General features: G+C 57.5%; 1 protein-coding gene across 2 annotated transcripts in view; it reads left to right on the top strand.

Annotated features, from left to right (window-relative positions):
- Positions 1-19,159, top strand: part of UNC5A (unc-5 netrin receptor A) — a 61,887-nt gene that overhangs the window by 41,316 nt on the left and 1,412 nt on the right. Inside the window, exons 2-15 of one of the 2 annotated variants that reach the window (XM_011285307.3) lie at positions 4,766-4,987; positions 10,151-10,294; positions 10,559-10,662; positions 10,809-10,989; positions 11,638-11,805; positions 12,376-12,540; positions 13,493-13,681; positions 13,783-14,085; positions 16,888-16,975; positions 17,226-17,394; positions 17,550-17,783; positions 17,890-18,039; positions 18,112-18,276; positions 18,952-19,130. In XM_011285307.3, coding sequence (XP_011283609.2) covers positions 4,766-4,987; positions 10,151-10,294; positions 10,559-10,662; positions 10,809-10,989; positions 11,638-11,805; positions 12,376-12,540; positions 13,493-13,681; positions 13,783-14,085; positions 16,888-16,975; positions 17,226-17,394; positions 17,550-17,783; positions 17,890-18,039; positions 18,112-18,276; positions 18,952-19,130 — 2,461 coding nt within the window. The remainder of the gene's footprint in view (positions 1-4,765; positions 4,988-10,150; positions 10,295-10,558; positions 10,663-10,808; positions 10,990-11,637; positions 11,806-12,375; positions 12,541-13,492; positions 13,682-13,782; positions 14,086-16,887; positions 16,976-17,225; positions 17,395-17,549; positions 17,784-17,889; positions 18,040-18,111; positions 18,277-18,951; positions 19,131-19,159) is intronic. The other variant, XM_023259242.2, reaches the window with a different exon arrangement.

Raw genomic sequence — 19,159 nt, 5'->3', positions numbered from 1 at the left:
TAGACTCCTTAATGCCCCTTACCCATTTAGCCCATCCCCCCTCCCACGACCCCTCCAGTAACCCTCAGTTTGGTCTCCATATTGATGAGTCTCTTCTGTTTTGTCCCCCTCCCTGTTTTTGTATTATTTTTGTTTCCCTTCCCTTATGTTCATCTGTCTTGTCTCTTAAAAGTCCTCATATGAGTGAAGTCATATGATTTTTGTCTTTCTCTAATTTCACTTAGCATAATACCCTCCAGTTCCATCCACGTAGTTGCAAATGGCAAGATTTCATTCTTTTTGATTGCCGAGTAATACTCCACTGTATATATATGCCACATCTTTATCCATTCATCTATCAAGGGACATTTGGGCTCTTTCCATACTTTGGCTATTGTTGATAGTGCTGCTATAAGCATGGGGGTGCATGTGTCCCTTCGAAACAGCACACCTGTATCCCGTGGATAAATGCCTAGTAGTGCAATTGCTGGGTCGTAGGGTAGTTCTATTTTTAGTTTTTTGAGGAACCTCCATACTGTTTTCCAGAGTGGCTGCACCAGCTTGCATTCCCAGTGAAAGGTTTTTTTTTTTTAAGTTTATTCATTTATTTTGAGGGGGGGGGGAGGGAGAGAGAATGAGTGGGGGAGGGGCAGAGAGAGAGGGAGAGAGAAACACCCACACAGGCTCCACACTCCACACTGAGCCCAACGAGGGGCTCAGTCTCACAGATCATGAGATCATGACATGGGCCAAAATCAAGAGTCAGCCACTTAACTGAGCCACCCAGGCACCCCTGAAAGAGGTTTTCTAACTGGATTCCAGTAGGGCAGCTGGGTCATGTCCTCTGCAAGTAAGAGGTCCTTGGCTGGGGCACGGTAAACAGAGCCTCTGCAGAACTGAAGGCTTGGGTTCAGGGTATGCCAGGGCCATATAGTCAGTGGGACGTGCACCTGCCAGCCCTCCTGCAGCCCCTGTGTGTCCATCCTGGCAGAGCCATTCATCCATGCTTATTGCTTCAACAGCCCCAAAGGAAGCAGCCAAAGGCACCCCACTCTGAGTCCCTAGTTGCTAATGCCTGCACTAGGCGCCTTGAGCTGCGCGGCAGGGATCAGGGATGGATAGGCTGGCTGAAGACAAAGGCCTTAGCCACCCACATGTTTCTCTTGCGGTAAGAGTTACAGCACCAGTGAGGACAGGCCATAGATGCAGAGAGGGCAAAATGATATTGTGGTTTCCTGGGAGAGTGAAGTGGGAACCCCTCTTTCCAGAGGAAGTGACAACGGAGCTGGGCCCTGAGGAGAAGGTAGGAAAGTGCTGGCAAAGGAGGGAGGAGGGGTGTTTGAGACAGAGAAGACTGTGGGCCGAGACCTGGAGGTGGTGAGGGAGGTGCCTAGGAGGGATCAATAGGTGTCTCTGCACAGAAAGGCTGGTGAGTTGTCTGTGCCAGAAGACTCAGGGATGTCAACCAAAAGCATTTGGCCTCATCCTGAAACAGCTGTGGGAGCCAGGCACACAATAGAAACTAGAAGAGGCAGGCCTGGGCTAGAGCAATAGGGAGTGGCGGGGACTGGGGCAAACTAGAGAGCTTGTGCCTTGTGGAAAAGGTCATAGATCATTTGGGCCTGAGCATGCACTGCTTGATGTTATTTTTCTTAGACAAGTACAGGATTCAGGTGAAAGAGAAAGTTGCTTACTCTAGTGGCCTGTGACATGGAGTGGGAGGGACCCAAGGCTCATGCGCTGCCTTAGTTCAGGCAAGAGGCCTAACTGGGACAGTGAGGGGTCAGGTAGATCACAGGTGCTGTGATCTATCACAGGGTGGAGGGCACATGGTGCTGTGATCCACCACAGGGTGGAGGGCACATGGTGAGCTTCAGGGCCAGAGGAGGGGAGGCCAGCTCTGGCCACCTAGGAAACATCTAGTAGCTCCAAGAGGACATCCAATGGGGCCTGAATTTACCCCTACCTATGGCCTTAAGAGTGTCCTTGATAGAGGGCATAGCTGCAGCCTGGAGGGTGCCCCCTGGGTCCACCTAGTAAATGCCTCCCCTCAGGGTGAGGAGGGGAGGCCGCACCAGCGTGGCGTGACGGAGGCCCTGGAGAAGTGAGCTATGTCCCTTATTGGTCACAGTACATTTATTTTTCATTAGCAGTTAAATGCAGACATGAGGGATTGTGCTGGGTTCAGCGGGCAGCTGACGTGAGCAGTGCTTGGTGCCGCGATCAATAGGGAGGCTTGAGGGACACTCACTGCCCATATCCCTGGCCGGGACCCCTGCCCACCCAGCCCCGAGCCAGTAGGCAGGCACGGGCCATTGCAGACCATTGCTTTGAGCCGCTGGGAGGTGATGCACAGGGAAGCCCTGAGCCTGCCACTGGGGGCTCCCATTCCCTGCTGGACCAGCCCCCTGTGGGCCCCACTCAGAGGTCAAGCTTGGCCATCCTCTGTGCAGCCCTGGGTGTGTGGAGATACTGTGTCTAGAGACGTCACTGGGCCTACTAGCTCCCCATTCAGGCCCATACTCAGGAGCCCATGCTCTCCTTCAGAGTCCTAATCTTAGGAAGCCTGAGCCTGACTCAGTCCTGCCCTTGGCTGGGTAACAGTGAAGAGCAAGTGTAACAACAGAAGAGTCATGAGGTGGCCACCGGACATTTTGTGAATCCAGGGCCCGAGCCTGGGGGTCTGAAGTGAGTGACTTTCCCCTGGGACCCCAGATTCCCCATCTGTAAGATGTCTAGATGGCTCCTCCCCTCCACCCCTCCACGTTCCTCAACCTCAAATAGACCCCCAGAGGGCACCGGCAGAGCCCCGAGGAGGTGTTGCAGGATGGGGCAGGATGGGGAAAGGTGAGCTTTGTTTTCCTCGCTGCAAGTGTGGTTCCGAGGCAGGTCGGCCTTCGTCTTGGAGCTTGTACAGGGAAGTGCAAGGGTGGCTTCCAAAAAGAGTTCACAACAGGAAGAGATAAGCTGAGGAGAGGCCATGGTCTTGAGGGGGAGGTGGCAGATGATGGCCCTGCGGCAGATGCTGTCTTGCTGAGCCAGCAATGCCCTCCACCTCCCTGTGTCCCTCCCACACAAGGGCATGACTCCCCGCCCCCATCCTCAGGGCAAGGCATCTGAGGCTCTGTGCCTCAGTTTCCTCATCAGCCTTCAACCACGAAGACATTGCTATGAGTGCCTTTTCTCATTTCATTCTCACAACAGCCTAGGAATGGCGTGACCCATCTGGCAGGCAGGGAGACAGGCTGAGAGTGGGCTGGCATGCCTGAAGAAGTCACACCAGGCTTCAGCCTCTCAACGGGCATTCCCGTTCCCAGCTCACCTGAGCTGGCCCAGGACACCTACAGGACCAGGCGCGGATCCCCTCCCCAAAATCAATCTTGGGGTGGAGGGCAGACTCCCACCTTGGAAGGAGAGGGACCTTGTGCTAAACAGCAGAGAAAGGGCACTGGATGCCCTCTGGGCAGAGAAGGATCAAGGCCCAAGGAGCCAGGCCTTGTGTTAGAAGCCCTTTGTGAGTTTTGGAGTGCTCTCCAAAAGGGTAGACTAGACAGTAGAGAACCCAAGAGGTAGACCACATGAGGCCCTTCCAGACTCTCCCGAGGGGCAGACAGGACCTCAGTGTCACAGATGACAAAACGGCTATCTCACCCAAGGTCACCTCTAGCAAGGAGCAGAGCTGGTCTCTGAAGCCCATGTTCTTCCCTCTTTATGGCCAGAGGCCACTGTTGGTTGTCAGGGTGGCTTGTGGGGGGAAATCATAGTAGCCCTGAGGGAAACCAGGCTGTTGAGGGCCTATTTGGCGGGCACCTAGCTGGAGGTGGAGGGCACGCCCACTCCATCCTCCCACTGCCTCCCAATTCACCCTTCTCCACCCTCCCAGGGTCCTGCTGGCCCAACAGACCGTCAGACTGCCTGGCGGAGGGCGGGGGGAGGGGTGGGGAGGTTACCTCCACCAAAGCCTCAGAGCCAATTACCTGTGTAATTAGCAACAAATGACTTGTGGGATGGTTGTGGTTTTCAGTTAAAATTAGAAGGAAGCCCAGATTCAGGTCTCCTTGAAGGGGTGGGACATGGCCTAGGTCCCTCAGGCTCCCAGACACACTCTCCTGGCTCCCACCCTGCCTGGGCCCAGCCAGCAGTCCAGGTTCTCCCCCGACCCTGGGGCCTCTCCTGTCGCACTGCCACCAGCACCAGCACCAGCCCCCTCCGCCCTGTCTCCCCTCATAGCTGCCCCCTCCCCTCCTTCATTCACATGCTATTTTCTGAGCGCCTCCTACTTACCAGAATGGAGATGAGCCCAGAAGTGGCCCTGGAGGCAGCCGGGGCAAGAGAGGAAGGGACCCTGCCCTCCCCCACCCTGGGCTGCCCACCTGCTCTGCCAGGGTCCTCTCCGTCCCTCTGGCTTTCTCTGGACCTCCGAGGGTGGTGGGCTGCCTCACCAGATCCCTGAACTTCTACCAGAGTAATAATGAGCCCTAACTGCTGCTCTGTGTGGAGGGCATCCTAAGGGCTGGGACTTCTGCCCTTGTCTCATTTCATCTCTCTATAGTCTTCAGAAGTGGGTGGGATTCCCCCCATTTTACAGAGGGGACGCTGAGGCTCAGGGGAGCATTCGGTAGCCTAGATTGCTGGGCTGGAAGTGGCAGCCTGGCCTCACTCTCCTCCCATCAGCCACACCCGCTGCCTTCCCATGGCCCAGCCTCAGCACTTATACGGGCACGTAGCCACCAAGGGCCCTGAAAGGCTGGTCCCGGCTCACCTTCCCTCTTTGCCCCTGCTGCAGGTGCCCAACAGAGTGCCACGGTGGCCAACCCAGTACCCGGCGCCAACCCAGACCTGCTTCCTCACTTCCTGGTGGAGCCCGAGGATGTATACATCGTCAAGAACAAGCCGGTGCTGCTGGTGTGCAAGGCCATGCCTGCCACGCAGATCTTCTTCAAGTGCAACGGGGAGTGGGTACGCCAGGTGGACCATGTGATAGAGCGCAGCACGGACGACAGCAGCGGTGAGGCCAGGCTGGGGGGCCAGGCAGGGCCAGTTAACGGGGAAGCGAGTCTCAGCCTCGGAAAAAATGGAGGCCCAGAATGGGGCTTGCAGTTACCCCTGGCTGCACACCTGTGAGCAGGACAGGATATAACCAACTCTGGCCACCACCCCAAGCCCCCAGAAGAGGCAGGATTCCCATACCTCACACCCCCTATATATACACCGAGGCCTTCTCCAGGAGACCCCACCCTCACCAGAACTCACCACCTGGGAAGTGGGTTAGTGAGTAAAAGGGAACCCCCTACAAATGCCCCAGGAGGCTATGATTTGAGAGGCAGATGCCCACCACTGCATCTGAGCCTGGTCTGGGCCACGGGCAGCCTGGCGAGAAGTGCCAGCAAAGAGAGTTTGGAGGGAGTAGGTCCCAGATAATGAGGACGTGACACTCTGATCTCTGTGTCCCCATTCATTCTTCACACATTCCCTGAGCCCCCACTTTCATGCTGGGGACACAGCCACCACCCACAGAGAGCCCCGGCCCCTGCAGAGAGGTGGGCAGCATGGGGACCTCTCAGTGAGTTCTGGGGGCTATGGCAGCAAGAGGAAAGCATGACTGAGGCTTCTCAGGGGAGGTGACATGGAAACAAAAGGGTTATGAGAGCTGGTCAGGGAAAGAACAGGGGAACAGCATTCTAGGAAAGGGGCTCAGCAGGAGCAAAGGCTTTGGGTCAGAGAGGTGGGCATACTGGTCAGGGTCAGGAGGGAGGGTATGAGGTGTGCATAGGTAACAGTGGTACCATCTGGGAGACTCACATCTCGGGCTCTGGAGTGAGGTCACAGTCCTGTGGGATTTCAGAATGCCAAGTGAGGTGGCCAGAGCTATGAGTGACACTTGGGGCCCATGGGGGTGGGGGTGCTGATGGAAGGGGCAGACACAGAGACGCTAAGGAGAGGGAACCAGTGAGACTGAGCTGAGACATGGAGGGAGGGGTTCCAGAGACAGAGGGCAGACTCAAGAAGTGCCCTTTCTGTGGGACACCCCATTCCCTGCCTTAGGCAGCAGGCAGCCAGTGGGGATTGGGCAGAGAGCCTTTGTTTGGGGTCCAGCACTCTCCAAGAGCAGGCCTAGTGGAGCTGACTATAGCCTCTCCTCCTCCTCACTGTTTGGACCCCAAATAAGTCCATTTCCTCTTCCTTCACCTTGGCACTTTGTGAAGCCCCCACACATGAGGAGCCCCTCAGGTTGAGTCCCGAGACATAGCACGCATCCTGTGGGGGTACAGCCACCAGAGTGAGGCCAGAGCAGCAGTGCAGATGAAGACAGGCAGGCCATGCCCAGGACAACTCACACAGATGTCAAGGCAGGCAAGAGACCCCAGACCTAGAGGGGTGGCCCATGCCACCAGGCAGGAGGGTCTGGGTATTCCAGAGAAGATTCCAGAAGATACTTTCTAAGCATGAATCTTAAAACCTCCTGGAACAAGCATTTCCGAGGCCAAAGGACCAGAAGGTGCAAATGCAGGAATGGTAGCTGGCCTGCGGAGACCCCGGTATGGGCAGAAAGAGTGGGCCTGGGGGGCAGGCAGCAGAACATAGGGTTGTGACTGCACTAGAACTCTGTGGAAAGTTGGTGCTGGGAAGAGGGAGACTAAAGGAAGGGGCCCTGCCTAGGAGAACTTGGAAGCTCTCACAATAATGGGGATGTGAGCAAATGAGCCCTGAGTTTGGGCAGAGGGTGATTTAGTCCTCAGAACCAACCTGTCATGTTACAGATGGCTCTGACTCATCCAGGGCCCCAAAAGGGCTCCAAGCAAGCATTCTGGTCCCTAGAAGCCACACCCGACTTTCCCCTACAAGACTTAGCAGGGGCTGGTCTCCTTCCCACCAAGCATCAGCTCCCCAGTCAATGATTCCTAGCCCAGGCCCTTGAGCTCTGCAGTGCCCTGGCCTCCACACAGCTTCTGCCTGCAGCTGTTTTTCTTGCAGTCCTCAGAGGTTAACTGAGGACCTGCACTGTGCCAGGCCTAGGTTAGCCCCCAAGATGATCCCCCACCTTCAGACCCCAGCAGAGGTACCAGAAACCTCCCTGGCCCTGCAGCTTTAGGACCTGGTGGCAGTGTCTGCCTCCCCTCACTGGGCCTCAGTTTCCTCATCTGTAAAATGGGGTCGGGGGGCTGGTAGGTTGGTGGGGGAAGCCATGAGATCTCATGCACCCTGTATGAGCCCGGCTCCAGGCCTTTCCTCTCTCCCTACTCCACACCCAGGGCCCAGCACCATTTTGAGTCCTCCCACTGCTGTGGCAGATCCCCCAGGGAAAGGACAGGTGAGGAGGAGGAGGAAGCTACAGTCGGAGACCTGCCTTCCTGCATCATTCAGGGCCTGTCTAGAACTCCTTAGAAGGCTCTAGGCCAGCCTCCTGCTGCTCCCAGCCTCTCCTTCCAGGTGTCCCCACACACCCCTCCTTGTCTCCTACCATCAGGAATTCTGGAATCCATGGCTTGGCTGAGACCCAGGTTAATGCCTGCATAGCAGTCATAGGCTGGGTCACACATGCCAAGAGCCTCCACCCCAGAGTCCCCAAGAGTCTGCTCTGGTCTTGCTCCCTTCAAACCAGGCAGAGAGCAGAGCTCATGGGGACGTATTTGCCCATAATCACTGGGGCCCTCTCCTGCCCTGAGCATCCATACTCAAGCCTCCCATGGCCAGCATATCCAAATTTGTATTGATCTTGTTGATTTTTCAACCCAGAGTGATTGAGTGCTTTGAGAAGAGATAAGCTCACAAACAGATGTCACTGCAGTGGGCAATGGTGTCATGCAGACACGGAGACCAAAGACCCTGCCCCAGGAATGTTCTGTGGTCAGGCAGGTATGGTAGAGTCATAGGTCAGCACAGATCCTTAGCCCCACCATTCCTGTGTGGGTAGCTGGGTGGACACCTCAGGAGACAGCACCCCTGTCTTCCCCTGACTTGTCCCCAGTTCCCATCCAGAAAGCCAGGAGGAGAGACCAAGCCTGAAAACGCTCAAACCCAAACCTGCTGACGCTATAAAAGCCCCAGATCTGTGAAGCCAAGCATTGTGCGTTAAACAAGCTGGTTATTAGAAGCAGATTGGCGAGAACATGAGAACCTAAGCCCAAACTTGGCCTCAGAGCCCCAACCCCACCCCGCTAACCCTCCACCTCCCAAAAATACTCAGCACACCCACACTGGGGCCTCCCCATGTGCCCACAGCATTCACACACCCACTCACACCCCACACACTCTGGGGCCAGCAGGGACCATGCATCCTTTCTCTCCTGGCATCTGCTTGGTGACCTGCAGGGAGGAAGGCACTGTCTTCACATCCAGGACCAGCAGGACAGGGTCTGGGTCTGGATCTCCCCCTAGGTCCACCAGCTTCCTGGAGCATGTGGTGCTTGAGGCCACTGCCTGGATCTGGGACATCGTGGACAAACTTGGCCCTCCTTCATGGCAGCAGGAAGGAGATGAGGGGGTGGCAGTGGCAGGACAGAGAGGGGAGGAGATGGGGAGAAAGAAATAGGAGTGCTTAAATTTAGTGCCGTTCTCCCGAGACTGAGTTTCCTGAGCTCCCACCACCACCATGGGGGATGGAACAGTCCATCCATCCATAGACCTGTCCACTCAGGAAATGTACCCAGTTCAGAATGTTCTGGAAGTCTCTCACCATTAACCCCCGAAGCTTAGAGCAGGAGGGCCCTGTCTCCACCCCCAAGTGTATGCACAGCTCCTTCTCAGATGCCCCAAGACTCCAGTGTGCTTGACAGGTAGCTGGAGCCCAGGGTCCTTCTACTATACACACACCCTATGAGGGACCCCCAGTTCTCAGCCTCACCCTACCCCCAGAGAATGCACACATCCTTCGCCTTAGAGAGAAGGGGTGCCAGGCAGTGCCCAGAACAGAGGGAGCTCAGCCATGATGACCTTGGCCAGAGGTCTCCTGTGAGAACTTGCTAGGGGCAGGGGCAAGTGAGAAAAATCTGGGGGCCCAGTGTGGGAGCTGGAGAGACTCATGAGGAGGGGTGTGGGCAGAGGTCAGAGAAAGACATGTTAGAGAAATTAAGGGGGAAAACAGCCTCCCGGCCTGTCTGCTCAGCTGGGCTGCTGCTCTCCCTGCAATGCAGCCCTAATTGAATTTCTCTGTTAACAATGGAAACACGTTGGTTGCCCGGCCTCTCTCCCTCTTTCTGATAAGCCAATGACCCGAGGGAAATTGGGGTCAGGAGGAGGAGAAATTGGAAACAGTCTTTTTTCACTCCTGGGGACACTGGTTTTGGCCAAGGGCCAGGGGCCCAAAGGACGGCAGGCATTCCATCCCTTCTGGGTCCTCAGAGGATCTGGGCCCCCCCCCCCGGGGCGCCCAGGTGTGGCAGAGGACAGGGGGGCTGAGTCTGTCTTTGAGAGGGGTCTCTTCAGCCCAGCCCAGTTGGGGCAGAGAGGGTCCCAGATACTCATCACTAGCCAGCTTCACCTTTGCAGACTGCCCCCTCACCCTCACCAGCGTTTCTCTCTTGAGATGGGCAAGTCACTGCCTCTCTAAGCCTCTGTTTCCTTATCCATAGAGTGGGAGCAATGCCGACCAAGGGAGTAGATTGAAGAAAATAAGCTAGCATGTGGGAAACCCTGGCTAAGCCCCAGGGGTCTATTATCATACTACATAATCGCTGTAATTATATTGTTAATAGCTATTACTATATTATCACATGTCAGGATCTACCTGCTAACCCCAGGGAGGTAAACCAGATCCTTCACCTTTTTTTTTTTTTTTTTTTTTTTTTTAAATACACAAAAGCCCCAGGGCTCTCCTATCTACCTCACCCTTTCTGCCTTGGGTCCTTGAAGGCCAGCCCCTGTAGCCCAAAGCTCCTCTGTGCTGTTGTCTCTGAAACAACAGGAAGCCCATTTAGAGACATTTCTGTGACTCCAGGGAGACAGGCCTGGGGTAAAAAAGTATAATGAATGGAGGAGCTAAGGACTGGCTCCTGGCTTTCAGGAGATATAAATAGAGTACCCCCTGGGGCTCCCCCAGAGTTCCCTCCAGGCTGCTCTTTCTGAGCAGAGTGGCCATGGTGGTGTAGGGACCCCACACATCTGGACAGCAAGAACCGTGTGAGGCTTGGCATGACTAGGACCCTGGCTACCCACCTCTCCTGCCCCCCAGGGCTGCCCGCCATGGAGGTCCGCATCAATGTCTCGAGGCAGCAGGTGGAAAAGGTGTTTGGGCTGGAGGAGTACTGGTGCCAGTGTGTGGCGTGGAGCTCCTCGGGCACCACCAAGAGTCAGAAGGCCTACATCCGCATTGCCTGTGAGTCCAGAGCCTAGCCCTTGGTCAGGGGTGGCCAGAGGGTATCACTAGGGGGAAGAGTCTGGTCAGAAAAACCTCAGGGCCTGCCTTGATGGGTGGAGAAATTGCCTCTGCACACGGCCCAGCCACCCCCATGTTCCCCCTGGTCACTTGGCACTTTCTCCTGCCACGTGCCACAGCCCCTGCGGGACCAGGGTACAGGGCCAGCCAGGTGAAGCTGTCATGAGGCACTCAGGCTGGAGGACACTCTTGTTCTTCTCCCAGATTTGCGCAAGAACTTCGAGCAGGAGCCGCTGGCCAAGGAGGTGTCCCTGGAGCAGGGCATCGTGCTACCCTGCCGCCCACCAGAGGGCATCCCCCCGGCTGAGGTGAGAGGGGCTCTGGTGCCCGCTCCGCAGGTGGGTAGGGCTCCCAGGTCTCAGCTCCTGCCTGCCCTGACGCCCCCAGGGGTTGCTCTCGCTCCAGGTAGGGCCAGCATGGGCGGGCAGTGCAGTGGCGTGGCTCCCTCCCCCAGGTGGAGTGGCTCCGGAACGAGGACCTGGTGGACCCGTCCCTGGACCCCAATGTGTACATCACAAGGGAGCACAGCCTGGTGGTGCGACAGGCCCGCCTGGCCGACACGGCCAACTACACCTGCGTGGCCAAGAACATCGTAGCGCGTCGCCGCAGCGCCTCGGCTGCTGTCATCGTCTACGGTGGGCCCCAGCGCTGGTGGGGCAGAGGGGCTCCCGGGCATAGGGATATGGGGTGACGACATGTTGGTGGCTCCCCATGGAGCCAGGGCCCAGTGGACCAGGCCATGGCCTCACTGGGAAGGACAGGGAGAGGGCTTGCTGTGGCTGTCTGGGAGCCGAGGGGCATGCCTGGGCAGAGTTGTGGGACAGGTGGTAGTCCTCTGCGGCTGGACCATCCCTTGGCTTACCTGTGGGCCAGGGACATCGTGCAGATGGAGATGAGGGCACAGGATGGGAGTCTAGAAAAAGTGACAGACTACAGCCCATGCTCCTGTGTCCCAGGTATGGGAAGTACAATGTTCCAGGCACCCTAGGAGCAGGCAGAAGGGGCGGGTGCAGGAGTTGCCTGCATGAAAGACTGGGCCAGGGCTGGCTGCCCTGAGTGCTTGCAGAACCTGCTGGGAGAAGGGGCTGTGGAGAGGATACTGCCAGGCCCTGGGGGCCGGTGAGCACAAGCATGGGCTCCCCTCCAGGGCTTCTTCACCAGCACAGCCACAGTCCGCCCATTTCCAGCTCACAGCCCCTCTGCCCTCCTGCCCTGGCCCCTGGGCCAGCGTGTCTGAGGAAGCCCCCCCGCTCCCTGACCCCAGTCCTTCTCTGTCCGGCCAGTGAACGGTGGGTGGTCGACGTGGACCGAGTGGTCCGTCTGCAGCGCCAGCTGTGGGCGCGGCTGGCAGAAACGGAGCCGGAGCTGCACCAACCCGGCGCCTCTCAACGGGGGTGCCTTCTGTGAGGGGCAGAATGTCCAGAAAACAGCCTGCGCCACCCTGTGCCCAGGTACCAGCGGCCGCCACCTCCCGCATCGCTCCTCACCACGCCATCTCCGTGCCCTGGCTCCATTGTGCCCACCAGCCTGCCCCCCATGGCTCCATCCCACCCGCCCACACGCAAGGCCAGGCTCAGTCCAAGGCTGGGATGGGGTTTAGTGTGATCGGAAGCAGGGCTTGGTCTGTGTCCAGGCTAGGCCTTGGCAGAGGGGCTGAGTCACAGAGGCTGAGGTACGATCAGGACAGGTACAGACAGTGTGGGGCAGGGGCAGGGCACCGCCTGAGGCTACAGACCACCTATTCCTGGAATCAGAGGGTCATCGTGGGACCAAGTACCCTTGCTGCCCCAGGGCCAGGACGGCCCCATAGTGTGGATAGAGCAAAGCAGGCCCGGCATCATCGTGCCTCCTGTCATTAGCATGCGTCATCCAGGCCAGCTGGACACCAGAGGGTGTGCTCCTTACCACAGCATCGCACCTAGGTCTGGATGCCCAGCAGGGCCACACTGGCAAACTGCCCAGGCTGGCTGCCCAGGCTAACTGCACCATCTCCTCTGTGTTCGTGTCTGTCTCTCATCTAGTCGATGGCAGCTGGAGCCCGTGGAGCAAGTGGTCGGCCTGTGGGCTCGACTGCACCCACTGGCGGAGTCGTGAATGTTCTGACCCAGCTCCCCGCAATGGAGGCGAGGAGTGCCGGGGTGCTGACCTGGACACCCGAAATTGTACCAGCGACCTCTGCGTGCACAGTGAGTCCTCTCTGCCCCAGGAGTCCTCTTGAGTTTGCCAGGATTGGCCCTGATCAGCCCCCCTGCCACAGGCTGTATCCCCTTCTCCAAAGTTTAGGACCCTCGGGAACTCCCCATCCCTAACACACCCTAATACCTCTCTCACCTCTCATGAAACACGCATATGTGTGAACCTTTACCATGTACACCATGCCCCTGGATCCCCCTCCTCTCCTGCAGCTTCACCTCCACATGGTTCCCCAAGTGCACACAGAAGTCCTTTGGGGACACCAGGCTTGTGAGGCCTGTTAATTACAAGGCCATAACTAACAATTAAAGATCTCTGTTGGATTTTTTTCTCTAGAACACACCCTCCCCCATTCTTTCAATTAAAAACCTAATTATCTGTGTCAATTCCTTTCTGATGGACATTTCTTCTATTATGCAAAGCCCTTCTAAAATCAATATAAGCTTCCTCCAGGCAGTCAATCACCCCCTCCCCAGCCCTGCCTCAGGCCTGGGGAGGCAGACAAGAAGAAGAGCCCCAGCACCACTGCTTCTGGCCCAGGGACATGGCTAGGAACCAGATTGGCAGACCGCCCCACCCCCCTTCCAAGAAGCAGATCCCCTACTTCGGGGATCCCAGGAGCTTCCGTTCAGCCCAGCAGCCCATTGGGGCTGTCCAGGGAAGTATCTTTTCCCCTCCTCCATCCTTCAGTAGCAGCAACCTCAGACCAAATGGAGCAGTGAGAGATGTGATTTGCCCAGAGTGACAGAGCATGGTGGTGGCAGGCAGATGCAGGACTGAGATGCACACATGCTGACTCCATGCTCCCTGCCACCCGTATCCCCAGCCCCGCTAGTGCTGATGCCCAAGGAGTGAGCGCCTCATCCTCCTGGGGTGTAGACCACTGACCTCTCCTTCCCGGCCTGCTGCACCCTGCCCCTCCCAAGGCCACGCTCTTTCCCGCAGCTGCTTCCGGGCCCGAGGACGTGGCCCTCTACGTGGGCCTAATTGCTGTGGCTGTGTGCCTCCTCCTGCTGCTGCTCGTCCTCATCCTTGTTTATTGCCGGAAGAAGGAAGGGCTAGACTCAGATGTGGCTGACTCGTCCATACTCACCTCAGGCTTCCAGCCTGTCAGCATCAAGCCCAGCAAAGCAGGTGGGGTGCCCCTCGCCCCTACTCCTGCCGGGCCCCCACACCAAGAGCTGCCCAAGAGATCACCTCAGTGCCACTCACTGAGTCTGTCTTTACCCTTGCAGACAATCCCCACCTGCTCACCATCCAGCCAGACCTCAGCACCACCACCACCACCTGCCAGGGCAGTCTGTGTCCCCGGCAGGATGGGCCAAGCCCTAAGTTCCAGCTCGCCAATGGGCACCTGCTCAGCCCGCTGGGTGGTGGGCGCCACACGCTGCACCACAGCTCACCCACCTCTGAGGCCGAGGACTTCGTCTCCCGCCTCTCTACCCAGAACTACTTCCGCTCCCTGCCCCGCGGCACCAGCAACATGACCTACGGGACCTTCAACTTCCTCGGGGGACGGCTGATGATCCCTAATACAGGTGGGAAGGACCCCAGAGTGCCCCGGGGAACTCTAAAAGGCAAGACTAGCCTTTGTGTCTCTCCTGGAGGAGGATGGGACAGCTCTGATGTTCTTCCTGTGCTGCTCAGCCTCATCCCAAGTGCTGAGCCAGGCCAGCAAGGAAAGGGGATAGAGTTTTGGAGAGGATCCAGTCGCGGCTGGCAGTAGGGCTGACACTGAGGCCATGGCCTGAGTGTCTCCCTTCTGTTACCTAAGGGACAGGACTTCTGTCCATTCATTTCCACAGTCAGCCAGCCTGTGTGTGCTGGACTCTACGTTGGACCCTGAGCCCAGAGGTAGGACAGGTGCCAGCCCCAAGGAACTGGCAAACTAGTGGAGAGATGGCAGACCACAAACACCTGAACATGGCATCCCCCACCCACCACCTCGCGGAAACCCCTCTTGATAGAGAATCCACAGATCCCTTCCACAGTCATCCTTTTTTAAAGATTTTCAGTAATCTCTACTGAAGACCTTTTGAGGAAGCACAGCAGCCTCTGATGTTCCCACCTTGAAATTTTCTATCCCCTCAGCTGAGATGACCCCACATGCCCCTGATTTTCTTGCCCCTCTCCAGCTGCTCCTGGTGCCTGTTCCCTGAATGTAGGTGTTCCTGAGAGCTCCCTCCTGGCACCCTCTCGCCGAGCAGTTGCGCCTACTCCATGGCTTTAATCGCCATGTCTGTGCAGATCACTCCCACTCCTCCAGCCCCAGCCACATTTCTCCTGGGCGACAGAATCATACACCCAGCTGCCTCCTGGGCAGCTCCATCTGGATGTCTCACAGCACCTCAGATTCCTGATGCCTAAAACAGCACTGTCTCCCACCCTCCCCCAGAACTTCCTGCTTCCTGGCTTTCCCCACCTCAGGGACAGCAAAGTCAAGTGGCTCAAGCCAGAAACTGGAGGTCACTGTGACTTCCTGGTCTTTTTCACTTGTCCCCCCTCACCTCCACAACAGCTTTAGTCAGTCACACACCAATTCCATCATTCTTCCTCCTCAAATGTTTCTGCATCCTCCTGGCTCTCCTCCCTACTACCTTTTCGGGCTCAGGCCACCACACCTACCTCAAGCATTCACCCAATGACACCAGACTTAATCATGTCCCTCCCCTTCTCCAACTGCTTTGGGGGCTTCACAGTGCCCCCCACAAAGCCCACATGACACAGCCACAGTGTCCTGTCCCCTGCCAGCCAGCTACAGTGGCCCCTACCCTCCTATGCACTCTTTTCCTGCACGTGGCAGTCATGGTGGGCTCTCAGAACTCCAAGCACACCATGCTGCCCTTTGCACACACAGATCCCTCTGCCCCCATTCACTGACTCATCTGCTACTTCTCATTCAGGTCTTGGCCTGGCAGCTCTCCCTCTCTGTGCCTCATGTCCTCCTCACGGGGCTGCTAGGATGATGAGGTGAGATGGTCCATGTCAAGCTCTTAGGATAGGCACAGTGGGCACTCAGTGACCATCAGCCTCTCATTTCCCCTGGGGCAGGGGGGCTGCTGCTCCTCCCTGCTCTCCCCTAGCACCCTTAACCACCATCCACTTGTGTTTCTACCCACGGGGCTGACGCCTCATGAGAGCAGGGCCCATGGTTTTCCCTCACTGCTTCAAGTACTCAACATTAGCATTCATTGAATGAGTGTGCAAGTGTGTATACCTCTGCCACAGAGAGCATTCATATGTGGATCTCTGGAACTGCCACCAACACTGGCAGCCAGTAGCAGGAGGCAGCACAGAGCTGATGAAGGGAGCAGTAGCTGTAAATATGCCATCTCCTGGGCTTCAGTTTCTGGGAAGTAGTGATATTCCAAGTAGCCCATCTCAGAGTTACCCACTCAGAGCATAAATGTAAGCTTTTGGACTTGGTGGGATAAAGTCGTAGAATTCCTTCTCTTCCCTGGTCACTAGCCTCTGAAGCCCCTTCTGATGTAGGGACTCCCTGCCCTAAAAGAACAGGAAGGTGAAGTAGGACCACCCTTTGCCATCCCCCAGAGGAACTCTGCAGCTCCTGTCCCATTGTGCCTCCCCTGGAACCACTCCTCACTGAGCAGGCACTTTTGATGCTGCCCAGCAAGACCCTGCTATGGAAGTGAATCAGCCAGACAGAAGGATGTGTGTGCAAAGGCTCCCAAACCAGGGAAGGCTACCTAAGGACCCAAGTTGTTAAAGGCCCCAGCCCCATCTGTAGGGGCCACTGCCAAATGAGGAGCAAAGTCATGGTGGCCGAGAATGGCTATCCCCAAAGATGGCCAGGGCCAATGGAGAGGAGGAAAGCTTGAGCAGAGCAGGAGGGCAGGGCATCTAGGCAGAGGAGTGCTCAGGAAAGTGGCTCCAGAATGGCCAAGTATATGGCACAGGCTGTGCCGAAGAAGCTGCTGGAAAGGCAATTGGGGTCATAGGTGAAGGGTCTTAAATGCCAGGTCAGGGAGCTGGACCTTATACTGGAGGCAGGGAAGGTTTTAAGCAGGGAGTGCCCTGGTCCCACCCAGTGCCTTTTGGGTGATGGGTCAGGTAGGTATAGCATACCTGACACATTTTGTTCCAGAGTTTTCTGTGCCCAGGCTAACTAAGCATGCTTGTCCCACCTGAGTTCTCTCAACCTCTCTTGGGGCCACTAGGACTCATGGACAGCCTGGCAGTGCCTGTGGCACCTCTGTCCCCTAGGCCAGGCTGACACCGGTCAGTTCTCAAAGGGAGGCTCTGGTAGAGGCTGGCAGAGTGGGGTGTTTGGTGTCTTTGCAGCCCTGGTAAACCCCAGCCCTCCTCCCACTTTGTCACAGGGATCAGCCTCCTCATCCCCCCAGATGCCATACCCCGAGGAAAGATCTACGAGATCTACCTCACGCTGCACAAGCCGGAGGACGTGAGGTGTGGGCGCGGGCCCTGCTGCTGGGGCTGGGCGGGTTCTGCCCTCTGCCTTCAGTTACCATGACGCCCCTTGCCCACCCACTGTCAGACTTGGTCTGGCATAGCCATAGGGAGGGCAAGGAAGAACTGCCCATATAAGCTCCACCCAGCTCTGGGGCCACCAACCTGGGGTGCCGCTACCCTGCCCCAGCCAACGCCCAAGACAGCCCACTGATGCTTTTCCCTCCGCACCCATATTTCCCCACTTGAGGTTGCCCCTAGCTGGCTGCCAGACCCTGCTGAGTCCCATCGTTAGCTGCGGGCCCCCTGGAGTCCTGCTCACCCGGCCCGTCATCCTCGCCATGGACCACTGTGGGGAGCCCTGCCCGGAGAGCTGGAGCCTGCGCCTCAAAAAGCAGTCCTGTGAGGGCAGCTGGGAGGTGAGCAGGAACCGCCCTGAGCCCACCCACCTGAGCACGGGGCTCAGCGTGGAGCCTGGGCTTCCTATCTGGCCCTCGAGCCACCCTCTCCCCAGTCTGGCTGCTCCTCAGAGTTGTAGTTGGCCATGAGCTGACCCATCGGGCCCTGCCTGCAGGATGTGCTGCACCTGGGTGAGGAGGCACCCTCCCACCTCTACTACTGCCAGCTGGAGGCCGGCGCCTGCTATGTCTTCACCGAGCAGCTGGGCCGCTTTGCCCTGGTGGGAGAGGCCCTCAGCGTGGCCGCGACCAAGCGCCTCAAGCTGCTCCTGTTTGCCCCCGTGGCCTGCACCTCCCTTGAATACAACATCCGAGTCTACTGCCTACATGATACCCACGACGCACTCAAGGTACCGCGTGCCCCCACCCTGCCACGGGGAGGTCCTCTGGGAGGGGTGGCAGTGGGGAGGGTGCTCCGGGCCCCAGGCTCAGCTGACAACCTGGGGCGCGCCGCAGGAGGTGGTACAGCTGGAGAAGCAGCTGGGAGGACAGCTGATCCAGGAACCTCGAGTCCTTCACTTCAAGGACAGTTACCACAACCTACGCTTGTCCATCCACGATGTGCCCAGCTCCCTGTGGAAGAGCAAGCTCCTCGTCAGCTACCAGGTGAGGGCGCTCAGGGTGCCTGGAGTGGGCACACCCGATGCCGGGCACGCCTGACGCAGCCTGTCTCCTCAGGAGATCCCCTTCTATCACATCTGGAATGGCACGCAGCAGTACCTGCACTGCACCTTCACCTTGGAGCGCGTCAGCCCCAGCACCAGTGATCTGGCCTGCAAGGTGTGGGTGTGGCAGGTGGAAGGTGATGGGCAGAGCTTCAATATCAACTTCAACATCACCAAGGTGGGCAGAAGGGGGCGTCAGCACTGCTGAAATGTGCCCGCACCCCCACCCCCCTTCTCACTGGGCCTACCCTGCCACCAAGCCCACCTCCTCCTAGAAACTGCTTAGCAGCTTCCTCCAAGTCTCCAGGGAGAGAGGTGCAGATGCAGACGGACAGGTGCAGACAGATGCAATCACAATCTGACATGGGGTAGAGATGGAAGAAGATGTGGGAGCAGCAGGAGGGATAGACAGAGCCACCTGGGGGCCCTGGGGCTTCCAGGAGGAGGAACTTTGTACAGTGCCTTGAAGGATGAGTAAGAGACAGGCAGCAATGAGTGAAAAGGGGCAGTGGGAACTGAGTGTGGAGGACAAAGGCAGTGAGAAGAGTTCAGTGAGTTCTGAGTGGTCAGTAGAGGTGACCTGGGGAAGAGTGATGGGGAGAGAGGAGGAGAGTGAGGCTAGACAGCTCTCCTGCTTACTGGCTGTGTGACTTTGGATAGGTCACCATACCTCTGAGGCTTGGGACCCTCTAAACTCTGGTGTGAGCAGGGCCCTGGCACACCAGGGGTGCCCAGGAAATTGCCCATGCTGCCCCTATGCTCTGAGGTGATCTGGATACTCCCCCAGCTGGAGGTGGCAGTGGGCCTGGGCCATGAAAGTTCTAAGAGGCACCTCCACCCCTCCTTCCCCTAGGACACGAGATTTGCTGAGCTGCTGGCTCTGGAGAGTGAAGGGGGGGTCCCAGCCCTAGTGGGCCCCAGTGCCTTCAAGATCCCCTTCCTCATTCGGCAGAAGATCATTACCAGCCTTGACCCACCCTGTAGCCGTGGTGCCGACTGGCGGACTCTGGCACAGAAACTCCACCTGGACAGGTGGGTGGGAGATGGGCAAGGAGGGGCTA

The sequence above is a fragment of the Felis catus genome, chromosome A1 (assembly GCF_018350175.1).
Source record: "Felis catus isolate Fca126 chromosome A1, F.catus_Fca126_mat1.0, whole genome shotgun sequence".
Lineage (NCBI taxonomy): Eukaryota > Metazoa > Chordata > Mammalia > Carnivora > Felidae > Felis > Felis catus.
This window is presented reverse-complemented; position numbering and strand designations above follow the sequence as displayed.